General features: G+C 44.6%; 1 protein-coding gene across 1 annotated transcript; it reads left to right on the top strand.

The window, feature by feature from the left end:
* Positions 1 to 505: 505 nt before the first annotated feature.
* LOC129694356 (adhesion G-protein coupled receptor V1-like) lies at positions 506 to 19,797 on the top strand. The gene is made up of 3 exons (XM_055631062.1): positions 506 to 748; positions 12,202 to 12,379; positions 19,315 to 19,797. Exons 1-3 carry the CDS (start codon positions 506 to 508, stop codon positions 19,431 to 19,433), a joined length of 540 nt encoding a protein of 179 aa, XP_055487037.1. The 3' UTR covers positions 19,434 to 19,797.
* The last annotated feature ends 1,008 nt before the right edge of the window (positions 19,798 to 20,805 follow it).

The following is a 20,805-nucleotide window of genomic DNA, read 5'->3' as shown; positions in this document are numbered from 1 at the left end:
CCCGACCATCGCGCGGGGCTCCGAAAATCCTGCACTGTCCGAAAATCCTGTGCATCAACGGCCTGTTGGCCCGCAGGCGCATTGAGGGCGTACGCAGCGTCTTGACGGCATATGCCTAGCGCGTGGCGTTGCGCGATGACATCACCGCCCGGCGTGCCTTTGCGTGATGACGTCACCGCCTGACGCCGTGCGACGTCCAAATTCAGTCGGCCCGCCTCTTGCCCAGCTGATTGGTTAGTATGACGTAAATTACATCACGCACGAACTTTGTGCGTACTTACTGCATACTTACCGCGAACTTAGCACGAACACCGCTTTCGTTTGGTCGCACCAAATGCATGCAGTCGCATGCTGGTGGGACAGGCCCTTAACTAATCAGACCTGCCAATCTCTGCTTTAAAAACATCCAAAGGCTTGGCCTCCACAACCCACTGTAGCTGGGAATATACGTTATTTTTCAATTATTTCCAAGCTTTCAACAGATTTGTTTGTTTTTCCTCAAAATATGGACTCTCTTTACTGCACTGTTTGTAATATATTTGGTTTTGTTTTGCAGGGCCTGTATGTTTTTGTGGTCTATGTTATCTTGCACAATCAACTCTGCTGGCCAGTGAAAGCCAGCTACAGTATGGAAATCAATGGTCATCCCAGTCCTGGGTCAACCTATCTGACAACAGGCAGTGGTGCACCATCCGTAGGAGGGGAGATCAGCAAGTCCACTCAGAACCTAATCACTGCAATGGAGGAGGTAACATTTAACAGAACTGCACTTCCATCCAAGTTTTCTCTCAAGGTTGCATTTATACTTGAGATTGTTCGGGCAGCACATCATTTCTTGTCCAAGTGGGCGATCGTATCAGCACAAAATATGTGGTTAGTCAAATCTTACAAGTGAAATAGATGAAAAATTATGAACATGATTAGTGTCTCTATAAATTCTTAGGCCCCCTTCGGACATGGCTGACCATGGGTGTCTCCAGGTGGATATTCCCTATATGGAGGACGCCTGTGCGTGACTTTGTTTAACGTGGGGCGACTGGTGCACAGACAGCCACCCCACGGTCCTTGACAGATCTGGGTCAGGATCCAGTGGCATGGAGTCCAAGACGACCGGAGACCCTTTTCTGCTGCAGCCTTCATCCGCCTTCCCATCCGTTGTGACGCTCCACTAAGGTCGGCCATTGTCCTCCGCCTGTTCCACCATTGAGGTCTTGGTTGGATTGCTCTTTGTCAGAGACCTCCCCCTCAACCGTACCACCATGGGTGGCCCTACCAGCATAGCTCCAGATGGCAACACTCTCAGGTTCACACAAGGGTCTCCACCACGACAAGGTGACAATCCACTGAGAAGAATAACAAATATGCAGTTAACCATAGAAGGATCACTTGCCCCTCAGGTAGCTGTTCTGGAGTAAATGGGGTGCTGGATGACAGTAATTTCCACCATTATGGTCTGGTCAAACTTTAGCAACATGGTGTCAAATAATAGGGGGAGGGAACGCATAAGTAAGTTTGGCTAGGAGACGGATGGGAAGGGAAGTACTATCTTGCTTTTATAGAACTTTTCTCTTGACTCATTTAAGACATAAAACTACTGTGCAGCCAATGAAATATTGTGAACGTAGTTACTTTAGTAAACAGAGTGTGGTAACTCTTTGGTTTAGTTTAATTTAGCGATATAGTTTAGAAACTGAGTCAGTGCCAACCAACGATCCCCGCACACTAACACTATCCTACACACACACGCTAGGAACAATTTTTCACTTGTATCGTCAATTAGTCTACAAACCTTTACGTCTTTGGAGCGTGGGGGGAAACCAGAGCTCCTGGAGGAAACTCACGCTGGTCATGGGGAAAATGTACAAACATAGAAACATAGAAAATAGGTGCAGGAGTAGGCCATTCGGCCCTTCGAGCCTGCACCGCCATTCAATATGATCATGGCTGATCATCCAACTCAGTATCCTATCCCTGCCTTCTCTCCATACCCCCTGATCACTTTAGCCACAAGGGCCACATCTAACTCCCTCTTAAATATAGCCAATGAACTGGCCTCAACTACCTTCTGTGGCAGAGAATTCCACAGATTCACCACTCTCTGTGTAAAAAATGATTTCCTCATCTCAGTCCTAAAAGACTTTCCTCTTATCCTTAAACTGTAACCCCTTGTTCTGGACTTGCCCAACATCGGGAACAATCTTCCTGCATCTAGCCTGTCCAACCCCTTAAATTTTTTGTAAGTTTCTATAAGATCCCCCCTCAATCTTCTAAATTCTAGCGAGTACATACAGACTCCATACAGACAGCACCCATAGTCAGGTTCGAACCTGGGTCTCTGGCACTGTAAGGCAGCAACTCTACCGCTGTGCCACTGTGCTGCCCTTAATGTCGGAGGATACATTTTGGACAGGTGAACAAAACCAGTCTCTATATTTATTCTGGAATCTCTGCCGTTGTTTCCACAACTGTCTGACTCAGATCCAGTAACCCAAACAGCTGAGCCACAGCTGATTTAAAGTGACAACCTGTTTTGATGTGCATCACTCATAAACACAGCTGTTTCTTTCCGTGCTGGACCAAGTCTTTGTTTTTACATAACCTCTCCGTTGACAGCACAAACCACCCTTAAAATGGCATATTCTAAACTTTCATCCTTCAGACTAAGCAGCCAATTAGCAACTGCAATACTGTAAACTAGAACTGACTTCAGATGCTTGAATCTAGAGCAAGAAAACAAACTGCTGGAGGGACACAGCGGGTCAGGCAGCACTTGCAGAGGGAATAGACGGACAATATTTCAGACCTAAGTCAGAAGAAGGGTCTCGACCTGAAACGTCACCTATTAATTTTCTCCAGAGATGCTGTCTGACTCACTGAGTTACTCCAGCTTTTTGTGTCCATCTTTGGTTTAAACCGGCATCTGCAGTTCCTTCCTATGCATGGACAATATTTTTGGTCAGGAGCATTCTTCACATTGATGGAGTAGGGGGGAAAGCTAGAAAAGCGAGGTGAAAGTGTTTTGCACGGAATCGCCTGAGTGCTGATGAGTTGCCAAGCAAGGGACTCACTCCTGCTAATTTTGTTGACATTGGCTTCCCTTTAACATGTGTAGACTTAGGGGATGAAGAGTCCGCCTGCCACATAGATATCTGTTAAGAGGATGTGGTAAGAACACAATGGAAAAGTACTAGGATTATTGCTGTTACTTTGTCTTCAGGGCTGATAAGAACAATAAAAATCAAAATCAAGCAAATTGTGGTGTCAAACATTAGTCCCTGGATTTTAAGTAAAGGCCATATCATTATCAGCTACAACCGTAACAGTTGCGAATTACACAGCCATATCGCCTTAACCTGATCCCACCTGCTACATGTCTTCCTAATCTGAGGGAGTACAGAGAAGGTTCACCAGACTGATTCCTGGGATGGCAGGACTTGCATATGAAGAAAGGCTGGATAGACTCGGCTTGTACTCGCTAGAAATTAGAAGGTTGAGGGGGGATCTTATATAAACTTACAAAATTCTTAAGGGGTTGGACAGGCTAGATGCAGGAAGATTATTCCCGATGTTGGGGAAGTCCAGAACAAGGGGTCACAGTTTAAGGATAAGAAGGAAGTCTTTTAGGACCGAGATGAGAAAGTAATTTTTTACACAGAGAATGGTGAATCTGTGGAATTCTCTGCCATAGAAGGTAGTCGAGGCCAGTTCATTGCCTAGATTTAAGAGGGAGTTAGATGTGGCCCTTGTGGCTAAAGGGATCAGGGGGTATGGAGAGATGATAGGTACAGGATACAGAGTTGGATGAACAGCCATGATCATATTGAATGGCGGTGCAGGCTCGAAGGGCCGAATGGCCTACTCCTGCACCTATTTTCTATGTTTCCCTTGATTCCACTTCCTTAACCTGATCCCACCTGCTACATTCCCTTGATTCCACCCACATTTTCCTGCTGCCTGGACCCCAGCATCTCTTCCCCAGCTTCTCTCCCACTGAAAATTAACTTGCATCTCTCACTTTCCCAGTTGTAACAAAAGGTCACCTGTACTGGGGGCAATGTACATTAACCTCCAAATCTGCATGTCTTTGCACATGGAAGGACACTGGAGCACCCAAAGGAAACCCATGCAGTCAAGGGAAGAATATGCAAACTCCGCACAGACACAATGCCAAAAATATCAAATAGCAAGCAGCAAGTATGGAGGGAGAAACAGCAAACATGTTTTAAATTGGTGAATCCTCAGAGTATCCTCCTTATTACCCTTGGTTCATTTTCTAATTAATATTAGTCATTGTTCCTTTTTTAATTACTTCTGCTGATGAGAAGTGTCTCTGTATTCACTTTGTCTTGTGACAAGCTTTTCCCTTTGAGAATAGGGAAGATTCAAACAAGAGGACATGACTTCAGAATTAAGGGACAGAAGTTTAGGGGTAATATGAGGGGGAACTTCTTTACTCAGACAGTGGTAGCGGTGTGGAATGAGCTTCCAGTGGAAGTGGTGGAGGCAGGTTCGTTGGTATCATTTAAAAATAAATTGGATAGGCATATGGATGAGAAGGGAATGGAGGGTTATGGTATGAGGGCAGGCAGGTGGGACTAAGGGGGAAAAAAGTTGTTCGGCACGGACTTGTAGGGACGAGATGGCCTGTTTCCGTGCTGTAATTGTTATATGGTTATATGGTCTTGCCCTCCCATGATTTTGAACATATCCAGTAGCTTTCAAAGCAAACCTGGTCATAAAAGGTTCGCAAGTGAGATGGTTTTTGAGCAAGATCACATCACAACATCGTCCATTCGCAGGAACCCTACATTGGAGAGAAAACTACAGAATATGGCTGGCTGAAGTAATGTGCAAACTGTTTTAAGCATTTTCATTTTGACAGACAAATCTCAGATAAGCGGCTATCCAGCGATCCCGTTCAATAAGTTTACAGGACAAAATATAAAATCTAAAGCCGCCCTTTGCTTCCTTGACAATGTTGGGAACATCACTGCACATTGTTGCTAAGTAGTAATGAAGTCAAATGCATTGGATGACATATTTTCCTCATTAACATGCAATCTGAGATCTTCTAAAACACTATTATCATGCATTAAGGAAACACCCTTGCTTTAAATATCCGGTTTTCTCACAGAAGTTTAATGTCGGAACAAGCTGGCTGAGGCGGCCAGCTTTGTTATGTGCCAGATTTCACATGTTGGTAATTCTCATTACCTCATCGGTTTCGGAGAAAGATCCTCAAAATGGTAGTAAAAGTAGAAAACTGTGTGGCTCCCTGCCAATTTCCCCTTGCAACTCTCCTCACTGCCCACAGGAGCTGGAGGTGGCATCTAGCCTGCCTTTCTAAAGTGGTGAATCTCTGGAACTCTCTGCCACAGAAGGTAGTTGAGGCCAGTTCATTGGCTATATTGTAGAGGGAGTTAGATGTGGCCCTTGTGGCTAAAGGGATCAGAGGGTATGGAGAGGAGGCAGGTACAGGATACTGAGTTGGATGATCAGCCACGATCATATTGAATGGCGGTGCAGGCTCGAAGGGCCGAATGGCCTACTCCTGCACCTAATTTCTATGTTTCTATGTCTAAGTCGTAAGACGGCAGTAACTCTCATTATTCCCTGAAATAATGGGGGTTACAGTACAACCACTCAACATTAAGCTCATTCTTTCACAATGGCTAAATGGTTTACAATCTTTTAGTGGAATGAAAAAAAAAACGTCACGGTACTTTTAAGGTAGTTCTTGTTTGTCATGCAGTTTAATTGTGTGCAGAATATGTCAGCCAATCTAATTTGTTAACCAATAATTAACTATTGTTGGATTTCTTATTTGAACTTTTCCTGCTGGTGATTATCATGTATTTGGCCAGAGAAAATGTGCTTCCCACGTACAAAATAAACAGACGCTAATTGAGGTGGTTAATTAGTTACAGAATCATATTGCAGTTATATATTGTTGAGGATCTAATGCTTCCTTTCCATGCCTGGTCTCAAAGCATTAAGAGATGGCTTGCATTTGGCCTGTCTTCCTGTATTATCAAAAGGCCGTTCATAGATGTAAATAGTTTATATTGAGTGTAAATTTGGTCACAAATTTGTGAATCCACCCAGCACAAACTTCAATTAGCACTTCTCTATGTATGACACCACATATACATGAAATGGTGTCGTCAATACATACTTAACACCAAATTGCAGGCTCTTTCCTGGCACTCCTCTGAGACTGAACCAGGATATGTAAATAACACTGGTGTGGACTGCACACAGGAGTGCAGGAACATGCCCTGCACCTGTGTTATGTAAAGGGTGCAACAATGAGCACTATCAACAATTGACCGACACACACTACAAACCCACTGACTCACATGGCTATCTGGACTCCACGTCTTCCCACCCTGCCCCCTGTAAAGACTCCATCCCCTACTCCCAATTACTCCGCCTCCGCCGCATCTGCTCCCAGGATGAGACGTTCCACACCAGGGCATCGGAAATGTCCTCGTTCTTCAGGGAACGGGGATTCCCCTCTGCCACCATAGATGAGGCTCGCACCAGGGTCTCATCCATACCCCGCAACACTGCTCTCTCTCCCCATCCCCGCACTCACAACAAGGGCAGAGTCCCCCTGGTCCTCACCTTTCACCCCACCAGCCGGCAAATATAACAAATAATCCTCCGCCATTTCCGCCACCTCCAACGTGACCCCACCACTCGCCACATCTTCCCATCTCCCCCCATGTCTGCCTTCTGCAAAGACCGCTACCTCCGCAACTCCCTTGTCAATTCTTCCCTTCTCTCCCGTACCACCCCCTCCCCGGGCACTTTCCATTGCAACCGCAAGAAATGCAACACCTGTCCCTTCACCTCCCCCCTCGACTCCATTCAAGGACCCAAGCAGTCGTTCCAGTTGCGACAAAGGTTCACCTGTATCTCCTCCAACCTCATCTACTGCATCCGCTGCTCTAGATGTCAGCTGATTTACATCGGGGAGACTAAGCGGAGGTTGGGCGATCGTTTCGCCGAACACCTCCGCTCAGTCCGCAATAACCTACCTGAACTCCCGGTGGCTCAGCACTTCAACTCCCCCTCCCATTCCCAATCCGACCTCTCTGTCCTGGGTCTCCTCCATTGCCAGAGTGAGCAACACCGGAAATTGGAGGAACAGCACCTCATATTCCGCCTGGGCAGCTTGCGTCCGGATGGCATGAACGTTGAATTCTCCCAGTTTTGCTAGACCATGCTATCTCCTCCCCTTCCTTAACCCTCGAGCTGTCTCCTCCCATCCCCCCGCCCTCGGGCTCCTCCTCCTCCCTTTTTCCTTCCTTCTCTCCCCGACCCCCCATCAGTCTGAAGAAGGGTTTCGGCCAGAAACGTCGCCTATTTCCTTTGCTCCATAGATGCTGCTGCACCCGCTGAGTTTCTCCAGCATTTTTGTGTACCTTCGATCTTCCAGCATCTGCAGTTCCTTCTTGAACACATCAACAATTCCATACAGGTTTGTCAGGAAGTCTTTGATGCTGAGCTGATTTATTTCCAAAGGGTGGGTTGGCTGCAGCCAGAAGCTGCAAGGAGAGTCTGAATTTAACTTTGCCTTTCATTGCTACTTTAGATTAGTTTAGAGATACAGCATGGAAACAGGCCCTTCAGCCCACCTAGCCTGCACAGACCAGTGATGACCCAAACACTAGCACTATCCTACGCACTTGTGACAGTCTTTGGAGTGTGGGAGGAAAGCGGAGCACCCGAAGTAAACCCAGGTGGTCACCGGCCGAACGTGCAAACTCCATACAGACAGCAGTCATAGTCTGGATCGCACCCGAGTTTCTGATGTCGTAAGGCAGCAACTCTAGCACTGTGCCACTCTTATGATGGCAGCTTTGGTTACTGGTCCACTGAGCTGCCAGAACAGCCAAGCCTACTTACCAAATGTGTAGGATGATCAGCCATGATCATATTGAATGGCAGTGCAGGCTCGAAGGGCCGAATGGCCTCTACTCCTGCACCTAGTTTCTATGTTTCTATGATGGAACTGCAGATGCTGGTTTAAACTGAAGCTAGACACAAAATGCTGGAATAATTCAGCAGGACAGGCAGCATCTCTGGATGGAAGGGATTGGTGACACTTCAGGTCAAGACCCTTCTTCAGACTACTTACCAAACTTGTTTTACAGCTGTTTTAATTGGCGTTAGCCTGATGTGGGAGGTCATTAAAGTGTTGGGATAAAGTCTTTGGAGCATTACAGTTATTCACAAAGTCATTCAGCACGGAATCAAACCCTTCTGCACAACTTGCCCAGGTGACCAAGGTGCGTTACCTACACTGGTCTCACCTGCCTTTCCTATCCATGTACCTGTCCAAGAGTTACCTCTCCTTGAGCATTTCATTTCATGGGGCGTTTCTCGGATCCTTACTGTACAGGACCACTTCTTCTCACTGAATTGTTGTGTAAGTAATGATGGCTACTCTCCCTCCATTATAGCTGTTCAGTTCTGCACTCAGCACCTTCTGCATTGCATCCTCCCCTTGCTGCGGGAAGCAAGAGGATTGGGGAATAGAAACGTAGAAACATAGAAAATAGGTGCAGGAGGCGGCCATTCGGCCCTTCAAGCCAGCACCACCATTCATTGTGATCATGGCTGATCGTCCCATATCAATAACCCGTGCCTGCCTTCTCCGCATATCCCTTCACTCCACTAGCCCCTAGAGCTCTATCTAACTCTCTCTTAAATCCATCCAGTGACTTGGCCTCCACTGCCCTCTGTGGCAGGGAATTTCATAACTTCACAACTCTCTGGGTGAAAACGTTTTTTCTCACCTCAGCCTTAAATGGCTTCCCCTTTATTCTAAGACTGTGGCCCCTGGTTCTGAACTCGCTGGTTCTGAACAATGGGAACATTTTTCCTGCATCTAGCTTGTCCAGTCCTTTTATAATTTTATATGTTTCTACAAGATCACCCCCTCATCCTTCTAAACTCCAGTGAATACAAGCCTAGTCTTTTCAATCTTTTCTCATATGACAGTCCCGCCATCCCAGGGATCAATCTCGTGAACCTACGCTGCACTGCTTCAATCACAAGGATGTCCTTCCTCAAAGTAGGAGACCAAAACTGTACACAATACTCCAGGTGTGGTCTCACCAGAGCCCTATACAACTGCAGAAGAAGTAATTGTAGGGACACCAGGATCTGCAGATACTGAAATCTTGAGCAGAAAACAAATTGCTGGAGAAACTCACTGGGTTAGGCAGCACCTGTGGAGGGAATTGACTGATAACATTTTGTATCAGGACTCTTCCTCCGACTGATGGTGTAAGCAGGAGAACACTAGAAATGAGAAATTGCAAACAGACAGAGCTTGGCAAATGACAGTTTGATGCAGGAGAGATGGGTGGGGGTGTGTGTGGGGGGGGGGGGGGGGGGGGGGGGGGTTGGCAGAGGGGTGGAGGTAGTGACAAAGACATGAAAAAGAGGCATAGGTCTGTGAGATCAGGAAAGAACTGAAATGTAATGGCGGAGAAAGGGATATGGATGAAACACTATAACTCTCTGGCATTTCGTTTCACTTTTCCTCTTCTTACCTTAACTCACACCACAGATGCTACCTGACCAACTGAGTTCCTCCAGCATTGCTTTTTTAGTGTGCATTGTAGAAGTGAAGTTGGTGATGCTACTTGTGGTAATATTGAGATAATGTTTGAGGCAGCAGCATGCCTTGCATGGTTCTATCCAAAGTGTTTTGCTTTACATAGACACAAAATGCCGGAATAACTCAGCGGGACAGGAAATAGACAATAGTTGTAGGAATAGGCCATTCGGCCCTTCGAGCCAGCATCGCCATTCAATGTGATCATGGCTGATCATCCCCAATCAGTACCCCGTTCCTGCCTTCTCCCCATATCCATTGACTCCACTATCTTCAAGTTCTCTCTCTTGAAAGCATCCAGAGAACCTGCCTGCACTGTCCTCTGAGGCAGAGAATTCCACAGACTCACAGCTCTCTGTGCGAAAAAGTATTTCCTCATCTCCGTTTTAAATGGCTTACCCCTTATTCTTAAACTGTGGCCCCTGGTTCTGGCGGCATCTATGGAGAGAAGGAATGGGTGATGTTTCGGGTTGAGACCCTTCTTCAGACTATTCAGGGGAAAGGGAAACAAGAGATATAGGATTTTGCTTTCCCTCGTTGAACTAACTAAGATCTAGGATTTAATTGGAAAAGTGATTCATGCTGTTGTTGAAGAGTAAGAGACACTGTTGAAAGCTGATTGTAGAAACAACAATAATTATGTATGATATTAAATTATGCTTGGATTTAATTTCCATTTAATTTGCAAGTATTTTGTTTACTTATAACATTGTGCAATGTGTATCGATACTTTCAACACAGTTGTTTCCCTCTTTTAGAACAGAGTGCAGGTGAAAGATTAGCAGCCTTCAGTGAACATGTTTCCGTAAAGTGGGTGTGAATGTTTTTCACCACCTTCTGCAGGCATTCAGATAGTCAGTCAATTCACGCAAGCACTCACATTGCTTGGATATTGGGGAAAAAAACGGAATCTGGTCTTTGCTAAATGACAGAGAAATATTTGAGTATTTCACTTAAAACCAATGACGTTTAAAAAGTATTCAATTTAATTTCTCATTTCTAGGTTAAATAAACCTATTGAGATTTAAATAATGAAAAATGGATTGAATTGTTAAAACATGAATATTGTTCAGGATATAGATGCAGGAAGATTGTTCCCGATGTTGGGGAAGTCCAGAACAAGGGGTCACAGCTTAAGGATAAAGGGGAAATCTTTTAGGACCGAGATGAGAAAAACATTTTTCACACAGAGAGTGGTGAATCTGTGGAATTCGCTGCCACAGAAGGTAGTTGAGGCCAGTTCATTGGCTATATTTAAGAGGGAGTTAGATGTGGCCCTTGTGGCTAAAGGGATCAGGGGGTATGGAGAGAAGGCAGGGATGGGATACTGAGTTGGATGATCAGCCATGATCATATTGAATGGCGGTGCAGGCTCGAAGGGCCGAATGGCCTACTCCTGCACCTAATTTCTATGTTTCTATGTACAGCTGCAATTGATGAGGATGCTGCTTGAATGCAATGGAAGGCACAAAATAAAAATGGAAAAGGAAACAGATAGTTAAGGGAGCACTATGTTGATAATCTTTTTTACTCCCTTTACATGTATGTGGATGGTTCCACTAGTTTATTTTAGTTTAGTTTAGAGATTGTAATGATGTATTGTCTTTCTGCTGACTGGTTAGCACACAACAAAAGCTTTTCACTGTGTAGGTTAGAGACACAGCACAAAACCAGGCCTTTCGGCCCATCGAGTCCACACCGACCAATGATCCCTGAATTTTAACAATCCTACACACACCAGGGACAATTTACATTTATACAAAGCCAATTAACCTACAAACCTGTACATCTTTGGAGAAAAACGTATGTGGTCACGGGGAGAACGTCCAAACTCCGTACAGAGAGCTCCCATAGACGGGATCGAACCTGGGTCTCTGGCACTGAAATTGCAGTAAAGGGCCTGTCCCACGGGCATGCGACTCCATGCGGCAAGCGCGACCTAAAGGGCCGGTCCCACCAGCATGCGCCTACATGCGGCAAGCGCGACCTAACGTGGTCGCTTGAGCCGTACGGCCTCGCGGGGCCGGTCCCACTTCGATCGCCGGAGCCGTATGGAGTTGTGCGGAGCTGGTCCCGATATCGTGCGGGGCTCCGAAAAACTGACCGTGTTTAAAAATTCTGCACGGAAACGGCCTACCGGCCCGCAGCCGCCTCAACGCCGTACGTCACGTGCGAACTCCCCGCGGACTTCACTCGCACTTCATGTCACTCACTCGACCTCCACGCGGCCCCCGCTTCTGATTTGGTCACGCTTGCCGCATGCACGTGCATGCTGGTGGGACTGGTCATATAGGTTGCACTTGCTGCATGGAGTGGCATGCTCGTGGGACAGGCCCTTAAGGCAGCAACTGAGCCACCGTGCCCGCAGCCCCACCTTGGTACACGTGACAAGAAATTAAATTCAACTGTACTGATGACCGTTTATCCGCATAATAAGAGACCCTGGCAGCAGGTAACTAACATTATCTTTGAAGAATTAGGATATGCACATGAAGCTCTAGACGTGGAGGGAGAAAAATGACACATTTAAAAAAAATGTTTTTGCATGTCTGGAATTCTGATTTTAGATACCAGCTGACTGGGAACAAGCCTCTTTAAGAACCAGCAGTCAAGCAAGCAGCATCTTCAAGCAAAGTCCACTGAATGGCAACACTTATGGCACTAAAGGAGATTATGGTACTGGAAACTTGGTGGGGGATGAAGAGTCACAAGAGTTTGATGATTTGATATTTGCCTTAAAAACTGGTGAGTGGTGACAACATGACCTGCTAGCGTGACCATAGTTTATGCACAGATACCTTTACAAAGGGGCACTGCAGGAGGAACTCTGTTATCACCACAAAAAAACAAGGAATACCAGTTAGTTTCTTGGTAGCATGGGCAGCACACCTTTGCATTCAGTATCAAAAATTTAAAAAAAGTAACAATTGGATTTCCAGTTGAAACCCTGAATAATATCAGCCATTCTATAATATTAGGCCATTTGGAAAAATGGGCTGAAAGATGGCAGATGGAGTTTAATGCTGATAAATGTGAGGTGCTACACCTTGGCAGGACAAATCAAAATAGGACGTACATGGTAAATGGTAGGGAATTGAAGAATACAGTTGAACAGAGGGATCTGGGTATAACCGTGCATAGTTCCTTGAAGGTGGAATCTCATATAGATAGGGTGGTAAAGAAAGCTTTTGGTATGCTAGCCTTTATAAATCAGAGCATTGAGTATAGAAGCTGGGATGTAATTTTAAAATTGTACAAGGCATTGGTGAGACCAAATCTGGAGTATGGTGTACAATTTTGGTCGCCAAATTATAGGAAGGATGTCAACAAAATAGAGAGAGTACAGAGGAGATTTACTAGAATGTTGCCTAGGTTTCAACAACTAAGTTACAGAGATAGGTTGAATAAGTTAGGTCTTTATTCTCTGGAGCGCAGAAGGTTAAGGGGGGACCTGATAGAGGTCTTTAAAATGATGAGAGGGATAGACAGAGTTGATGTGGACAAGCTTTTCCCTTTGAGAATAGGGAAGATTCAAACAAGAGGACATGACTTCAGAATTAAGGGACAGAAGTTTAGGGGTAATATGAGGGGGAACTTCTTTACGCAGAGAGTGGTGGCGGTGTGGAATGAGCTCCCAGTGGAAGTGGTGGAGGCAGGTTCGTTGGTATCATTTAAAAATAAATTGGATAGGCATATGGATGAGAAGGGAATGGAGGGTTATGGTACGAGTGCAGGCAGGTGGGACTAAGGGGAACAAAATTTGTTCGGCATGGACTTGTAGGGCCGAGATGGCCTGTTTCCGTGCTGTAATTGTTATATGGTTATATGGTTATATGGTTATATTCCTTCAAGTTCTTAGAACCTGGGAAGTTTAATTCATACATTTTCTTTCAGAGCTTTAAGACCAAATTAACTTATGAATTATGCAAAAATGTTCACTCCTAGCTTGTCAACGATTTATGCAGCAGGCAATCCGTCTAGGAATGGTGGTAGGAATAGTGTTTCCTCATCTCCGTTCCAAACAACTAGACAATTTCCCATCCTAAATATAAAGAGCAACACAGCTTGGATATGAGTAATCTACAACCTGAATGAATGATACTTTATGATCCTGGGCTAGTACAGGCCTGATGGGCCGAAGGGGCTCTTTAAAAAAAAATAATCTGTGAAATCTCAGTGTAAGGAACTTTTTTCTGGTCTTTTCCTGGCCTGGCACAGGCCTTTTGGGCCAAAATGCTCCTCCTGGGCTTACGGGCATTTGGGGCAAAAGGGATTGGTTTCTCAGCTAATAGGGGCCTCGTGGGCTGAAATTAGTGGTTTCAGGCAACACAATAGACAATAGCCAATAGGTGCAGGAGTTGGCCATTTGGTCCTTCGAGCCAGCACCGCCATTCAATGTGATCATGGCTAATCATCCCCAATCAGTACCCCGTTCCTGCCTTCTCCCCACATCCCCTGACTCCACTATTTTTAAGAGCCCTATCTAGCTCTCTCTTGAAGGCATCCAGACAACCTGCCTCCACCACCCTCTGAGGCAGACAATTCCACACTCTCCACTCTCTGTGAGAAAACGTGTTTCCTCATCTCCGTTCTAAATGGCTTACTCCTTATTCGTCAACAGTGGCCCCTGGTTCTGGACTCCCCCAACATCGGGAACATGTTTCCTGCCTCTAGCGTGTCCAAACCCCACTAGCCTATTCTAAAAGAAACAGTTAATCTTGTTGTCTTTAAAATAGACCATCCAGTACTCAAGAAGGCACCATCTATGTTTGTTTAAGAAGGAACTGCAGATGCTGGAAAATCGAAGGTACACAAAAAAGCTGGAGAAACTCAGCGGGTGCAGCAGCATCTATGGAGCGAAGGAAATAGGCAATGTTTCGGGCCGAAACCCTTCTTCAGACATCATCTATGTTTGCCTTGATGTTGACATCAGTTGGGTATTTATCATAGAAAATCACCTCACCATGCCCACTCAGTATCACCGCGTTGAGAGGAAATTTCATACCAAGCAGGCCCCTGTATAAATGTGTAGGAAGGAACTGCAGATGCTGGTTTAAACCAAAGATAAATACAAAAACCAGGAGTAACTCAGCGGGACAGGCAGCATCTCTGGAGAGAAGGAATGGGTGACGTTTCAGGTCGAGACCACTAGTTAGGAAAAAGAGAAATGAGAGATATAGACAATGATGTAGAGAGATACAGACCAACAAATGAAAGATATGCAAAAAAGCTGAAAAAATGAAACGTTTGTTAGGTGAAAAGGAGAAACTGGTGTAACTTGGGTGGGGGAGGGATAGAGAGAGAGAGGGAATGCCGGGATTTCTTGAAGTTAGAGAAACTGTGTAAATACCAGGTAAAGTTTTTAGTGGAGGCCTGTAATCACAGGAGCATTGTTGGTACAACAGAAAGTTATTTTCCATATCTGTGAGACCTGTAGTTTAAAGCATTGATAAGATTTATAATGTTCTCAAATGCTCCGATAGATCCTGTTTACTGCTGCAATCAGCAAGCCGATTTAGATAACAATGGTAACATGATAAGCATCAGAAATCGTACAATGTGTCCCAAATTAAGCAACACAGTCCTTCAGCTAAGATAGGGCTGCAAACATTAAATTGGGCTGGTAAACTGATTTTGAATCTAACTGAATCTATGTATTAAAAGATGCATGTTGGATGGAACATTGTTCAAAGTCAAATCTCTATGGAGAAAATAAATGGGTAAATATGTATTCTGCAGAAGGCAATATTACATTATATTTTTATCTCACTGCTTGCAAGATCAGCTTATGTGCCCCAAAATAGAATATTTCAATGTCTCATGTTGACGTGCAATCATTCTGAAACATTTTAATAATTCTGTTGTTGTGCTGAAGTATTTATTTACTTAAATTTGCAAAAAAATATCTAACAGCTTCCTTCCTTTCTTCCTTCCTTCCTTATCAGGGTGGTGAATCTGTGGAATTCATTGCCACAGAAGACTGTGGAAGCCAAATCAGTGGATATTTTTAAGGCAGGGATAGATAGATTCGTGATTAGTACGGGTGTCAGAGGTTATGAGAAGGCAGGAGAATGGGGCTAGGAGGGAGAGATGATTGAATGGCAGAGTAGATTTGATGGGCTGAATGGCCTAATTCTACTCCTATTCCTAGAAACATAGAAACATAGAAATTAGGTGCAGGAGTAGGCCATTCGGCCCTTCGAGCCTGCATCGCCATTCAATATGATCATGGCTGATCATCCAACTCAGTATCCCGTACCTGCCTTCTCTCCATACCCCCTGATCGCCTTAGCCACAAGGGCCACATCTAACTCCCTCTTAAATATAGCCAATGAACTGGCCTCAACTACCCTCTGTGGCAGAGAGCTCCAGAGATTCACCACTCTCTGTGTGAAAAAAGTTTTTCTCATCGCGGTTTTAAAGGATTTCCCCCTTATCCTTAAGCTGTGACCTCTTGTCCTGGACTTCCCCAATATCGGGAACAATCTTCCTGCATCTAGCCTGTCCAACCCCTTAAGAATTTTGTAAGTTTCTATAAGATCCCTCTCAATCTTCTAAATTCTAGAGAGTATAAACCAATGACCTTATAACCTTAAGTCAAGAATCAATGGTTTATGTAACGTGGGACTTTGCCATGTCATGGGTGAGGAACATACAGTTGTTGTGATCACAAATATAAACTCTAGTATAAACTTGCTTTCCTTTTACCTTCACTCCCAGTGACCTTGCCACATGCCAGATCATGGTAGTGTGAGCCTGGTGAGTCAAACAAGATCTATTCTTTATGTATAAACATGGCCAGTGCATTGAGAAAGAGATGCTAAACACATTGTCAAATTGAAGTTTGTTTCTGCAGGTGAGGTGAGGTGGAACAGCAGAGTGATTTAGAGAAAATGTTCCAAATTCCAAAACCATTGGGCAGAGTATGAAATACAATCGTGGTTGGATTCAGGATGAGGAAAAAAAAATGGTTACAAATATAGGAAGAGGCAATATATGATTCAGTTCAGATTCAGATTCAATTTTAATTGTCATTGTCAGTGTACAGTACAGAGACAGCAAAATGCATTTAGCATCTCCCTGGAAGAGCGACATAGCAAACGATTTGAATAAATAATAATAAGTGGCCGGGGGGGGGGGGGGGGGGGGTGGTGATTGGCAGTCACCGAGGTACGTTGTTGAGTAGAGTGACAGCCGCCGGAAAGAAGCTGTTCCTCGATCTGCTGGTTCGGCAACGGAGAGACCTGTAGCGCCTCCCGGATGGTAGGAGGGTAAACAGTCCATGGTTGGGGTGAGAGCAGTCCTTGGCGATGCTGAGCGCCCTCCGCAGACAGCGCTTGCTTTGGACAGACTCAATGGAGGGGAGCGAGGAACCGGTGATGCGTTGGGCAATTTTCACCACCCTTTGCAGTGCCTTCCGGTCGGAGACAGAGCAGTTGCCATACCATACTGTGATGCAGTTGGTAAGGATGCTCTCGATGGTGCAGCGGTAGAATATGCAGCAATTACAGGAAAGTTGGCGGCATCATAGATAACGAAGGTGGTTACCAAACATTGCAGCAGGACATTGATCAGTTGGACAGGTGGGCTGAGAAGTGGTTGATGGAGTTTAATACAGATAAGTGTGAGGTGTTGCATTATGGGAAGTCAAACCAGGGCATGACCTTCAGAGTGAATGGTCGGGCCCTGGAAAGTATTGTAGAGCACTGGGATCTAGGAGTGCCGGTACATTTTTTCCCATGCAAATGGCGTCACATGTAGATAAGGTGGTCAAGAAGGGTATTGGCACTTTGGCGTTCGCTCGTTAAGGTTGTGATTATAGAATTTGGGATGTTATGCTACAGCTATATTAGGCGCTGGTGAGGCCACATTTGGAGTATAGTTTCTAGGAGGGGAATCAAGAACCAGATAGCATAGGTTTAAGGTGAAGGGGTAAATATTTAATAGGAACCCAAGGGGCAATTTGTTTTACACAAAAGGTGGCAGGTATGTGGAACAAGCTGCCAGAGGATGTAGTTGAGGCAGGGACTATCTCTATCGCATTTGGATAGGTACACAGATCGGATAGGTTAGAAGGATATGGGCCAAACGCAGGCAAGAGAGACTAGAGTACATGGGGCATGTTGGTCGGCGTGGGCAAGTTGGGGCAAAGGCCCTTTATCCATGCTGAATGACTTTAAATAGAGGCCAGTCAGGCCTAACGATCATACTGGTAAAACTTGGACAATCAAGACCCAAGATTAATTAACATTTTGAAATTTAAGGGTTAATAAATGAAAGTCAACACAGGTTAGCTGAAGTCAAATCACATTTGGCGAACTTCATTAAGTTCTTTGAAGCTTCATAAAATTCATGGGAACATGGGTGTCAAACAGTCAGCTAAAAGAAATGAAAATGAGGAAAGCTCGTATGAACTAACTGGTATGATATTAAAGAGAGCAGAAATAGAGTGATCAAGGAGTGTTTACAAGACCTTATTGTAGCTGGAGAAAACTGTTAAAATCATCTTGTTTTATGGTTTCTGTCTATGCTGGAATAAGATGTGAAGGAAGGGAAATTATATTAAATCTTTATAAAACATTTGTTAGGCCTATGCTGCAGAACTGTGCTGATCTAATTTCAGGAAGGATATCAAGGCCTTTGAGAAGGCAGGTAGAATTTAACTGGAATACTGCCAATGCTCACAAGCTCTGATGAACTGAGAAGTGAGTGTTTTCTCCCTCGAACAGAATAATCAAGAAATTTAATGAAGGCTTCTAAATGGAATGGTTTTAATAAATGTTGTAAATGAAGCAAAACTGGAGTTCTACTGCAGGTTCTACTGCAGTTGTACGGGGTCTTGGTGAGACCACACCTGGAGTATTGCGTACAGTTTTGGTCTCCAAATCTGAGGAAGGACATTGTTGTCATAGAGGGAGTGCAGAGAAAGTTCACCAGACTGATTCCTGGGATGTCAGGACTGTCTTATGAAGAAAGACTGGATAGACTTGGTTATACTCTCTAGAATTTAGGAGATTGAGAGGGGATCTTATAGAAACTTACAAAATTCTTAAGGGGTTGGACAGGCTAGATGCAGGAAGATTGTTCCCGATATTGGGGAAGTCCAGGACAAGGGGTCACAGCTTAAGGATAAGGGGGAAATCCTTTAAAACCGCGATGAGAAAAACTTTTTTCACACAGAGAGTGGTGAATCTCTGGAACTATCTGCCACAGAGGGTAGTTGAGGCCAGTTCATTGGCTATATTTAAGAGGGAGTTAGATGTGGCCCTTGTGGCTAAGGGGACCAGGGGGTATGGAGAGAAGGCAGGTACAGGATACTGAGTTAGATGATCAGCCATGATCATATTGAATGGCGGTGCAGGCTCCAAGGGCCGAATGGCCTACTCCTGCACCTAATTTCTATGTTTCCATGTTTCTAATGATCAAGGAAACAGTCCTTTGTTGGCTGGAGAACATGGGTAAGCTGTGTCGGGAGAACGTTTTGGGTCGAAACCTTTCTTCGACCTGAAATGTCACGTGCCCATATCCCCTCTAGATGCTGTCTGATCTGCTGAGTTACTCCAGTACTTTGTTTTTCACTCAGGTCTTTGATGCTTTCGAGTTATTTCAAGGCCATAAACTTAGTGCTATCTATTGCAAGAGCAGATAAGACTCTAATGGAATGCTTGTTAATCCTGCAGGTGCCGGCCTCAGTGCCAGCGATAATGAATCATATCACGGAAGCCAAGATGGTCGAAGCATTGCTAATTCACAGATTGTGGAGCTCCGAAGAATACCAATAGCAGACACTCACCTTTAACAGCCTTCCCTGCTTTGCAATCGAAATTTGATCATATTTTTATACTTTTTGGATGTCCTTCTTTTGCACTAAAATTTTGCATTTAAATATTTAGAGCAGTGTTATACTTTACACCGTTTGTACAACATTTTGTAACGTTCAACTGATTATAACCTTAGACTTCAATGTAACCCGTTGAAAAGTGTTTTCTGTAGTTTTTTTTTAAACTTGAGTACAAAAAAGTAAATTTTAATTATTAACTAATATGAATGATCGATTTCTGTAGAACCTAGATACAAATTGAAAAAAATAGCAATAAATGACTGATGTAAATCATTTACATCTTCCCTTAGAAGCAATACAATAAAAATAATTTTGCGGTCATTTGTGACTATGAATATGAAAAGAAAACTTGTATGAAGTTTTATTTTATACTAGACCAAGTGCAGACCCGTTGGGTCTGCTCCCCCAATGGTGTGATTCCCCCAACCCAATATTCCACCATGCACCCGTCTCCTCCAATGGAACTGAAGCCGTTGCCAAATGTAAGTTTCCAGCACTGCCCTGCCTCCCTCAATTGCACCTCCCCTGCCTGCTGCAGCAGTGAAAAGTTCAGTGTTCCTGTCTTGCAACTTTGTTTCGAAGTGTGTTGGAAGCTGATAGGAAGGAGCAGCCGTCAACGAATCAAAAGGCAGGAAGGGATCCGTACTGCAGGCGGACGGATGGATTTGAGTTTTATATATTAATAGATAGATATTTGGCAGCAACGGCTAAGTTGGAATCCATTGTCCATTCTTAATAGGCTTGAGAAATAGGAGGCTGTAACACTGCAGCCCCTCAGCTAATGGCATTCCCTCATGAACCAGTGCAGTTGTTCAGGGCAAAGATCCTCTGCTATAGGATCTTTGGTTCAGGGTATGGTATCAGATTCAGATTCAGATTCAATTTATTGTCATTGTGCAGTGTACAGTACAGAGACAACGAAATGCAGTTAGCATCTCCCTAGAAGAGCAACATAAATATGAGCAATAAATAAATCTATTTATGTGCAAACAGTCAGTATTTTTTTTTTTCCCTGGTGGGAGGAGTGTCCGGGTGGGGGAGGGGGGTTGATTGGCAATCACCGAGGTACAGTGAGGAGTGTGGAGTGAATCACAGGATTAAGAGGTGGTTATAATGAAGTGCCTATTATGCTTGGCCAGATCAATATTTTAGTTTAGTTTAGAGACACAGCACAGAAACAGGCCCTTCGGCCCACCGGGTCCGTGCCGACCAGCGATCCCAGCATATTAACACTATCCTACAAACACTGGGGACATTTTTTACATTTTACCAAGCCAATTTACCTACACGCCTGAGTGTGGGAGGAAACCGAAGATCTCAGAGAAAACCC

The sequence above is a fragment of the Leucoraja erinacea genome, chromosome 3, assembly GCF_028641065.1.
Source record: "Leucoraja erinacea ecotype New England chromosome 3, Leri_hhj_1, whole genome shotgun sequence".
NCBI classification, from domain to species: domain Eukaryota; kingdom Metazoa; phylum Chordata; class Chondrichthyes; order Rajiformes; family Rajidae; genus Leucoraja; species Leucoraja erinaceus.
Note: the sequence above shows the minus strand (reverse complement) of the source record. Positions and strands in the feature narration are given on the sequence as shown.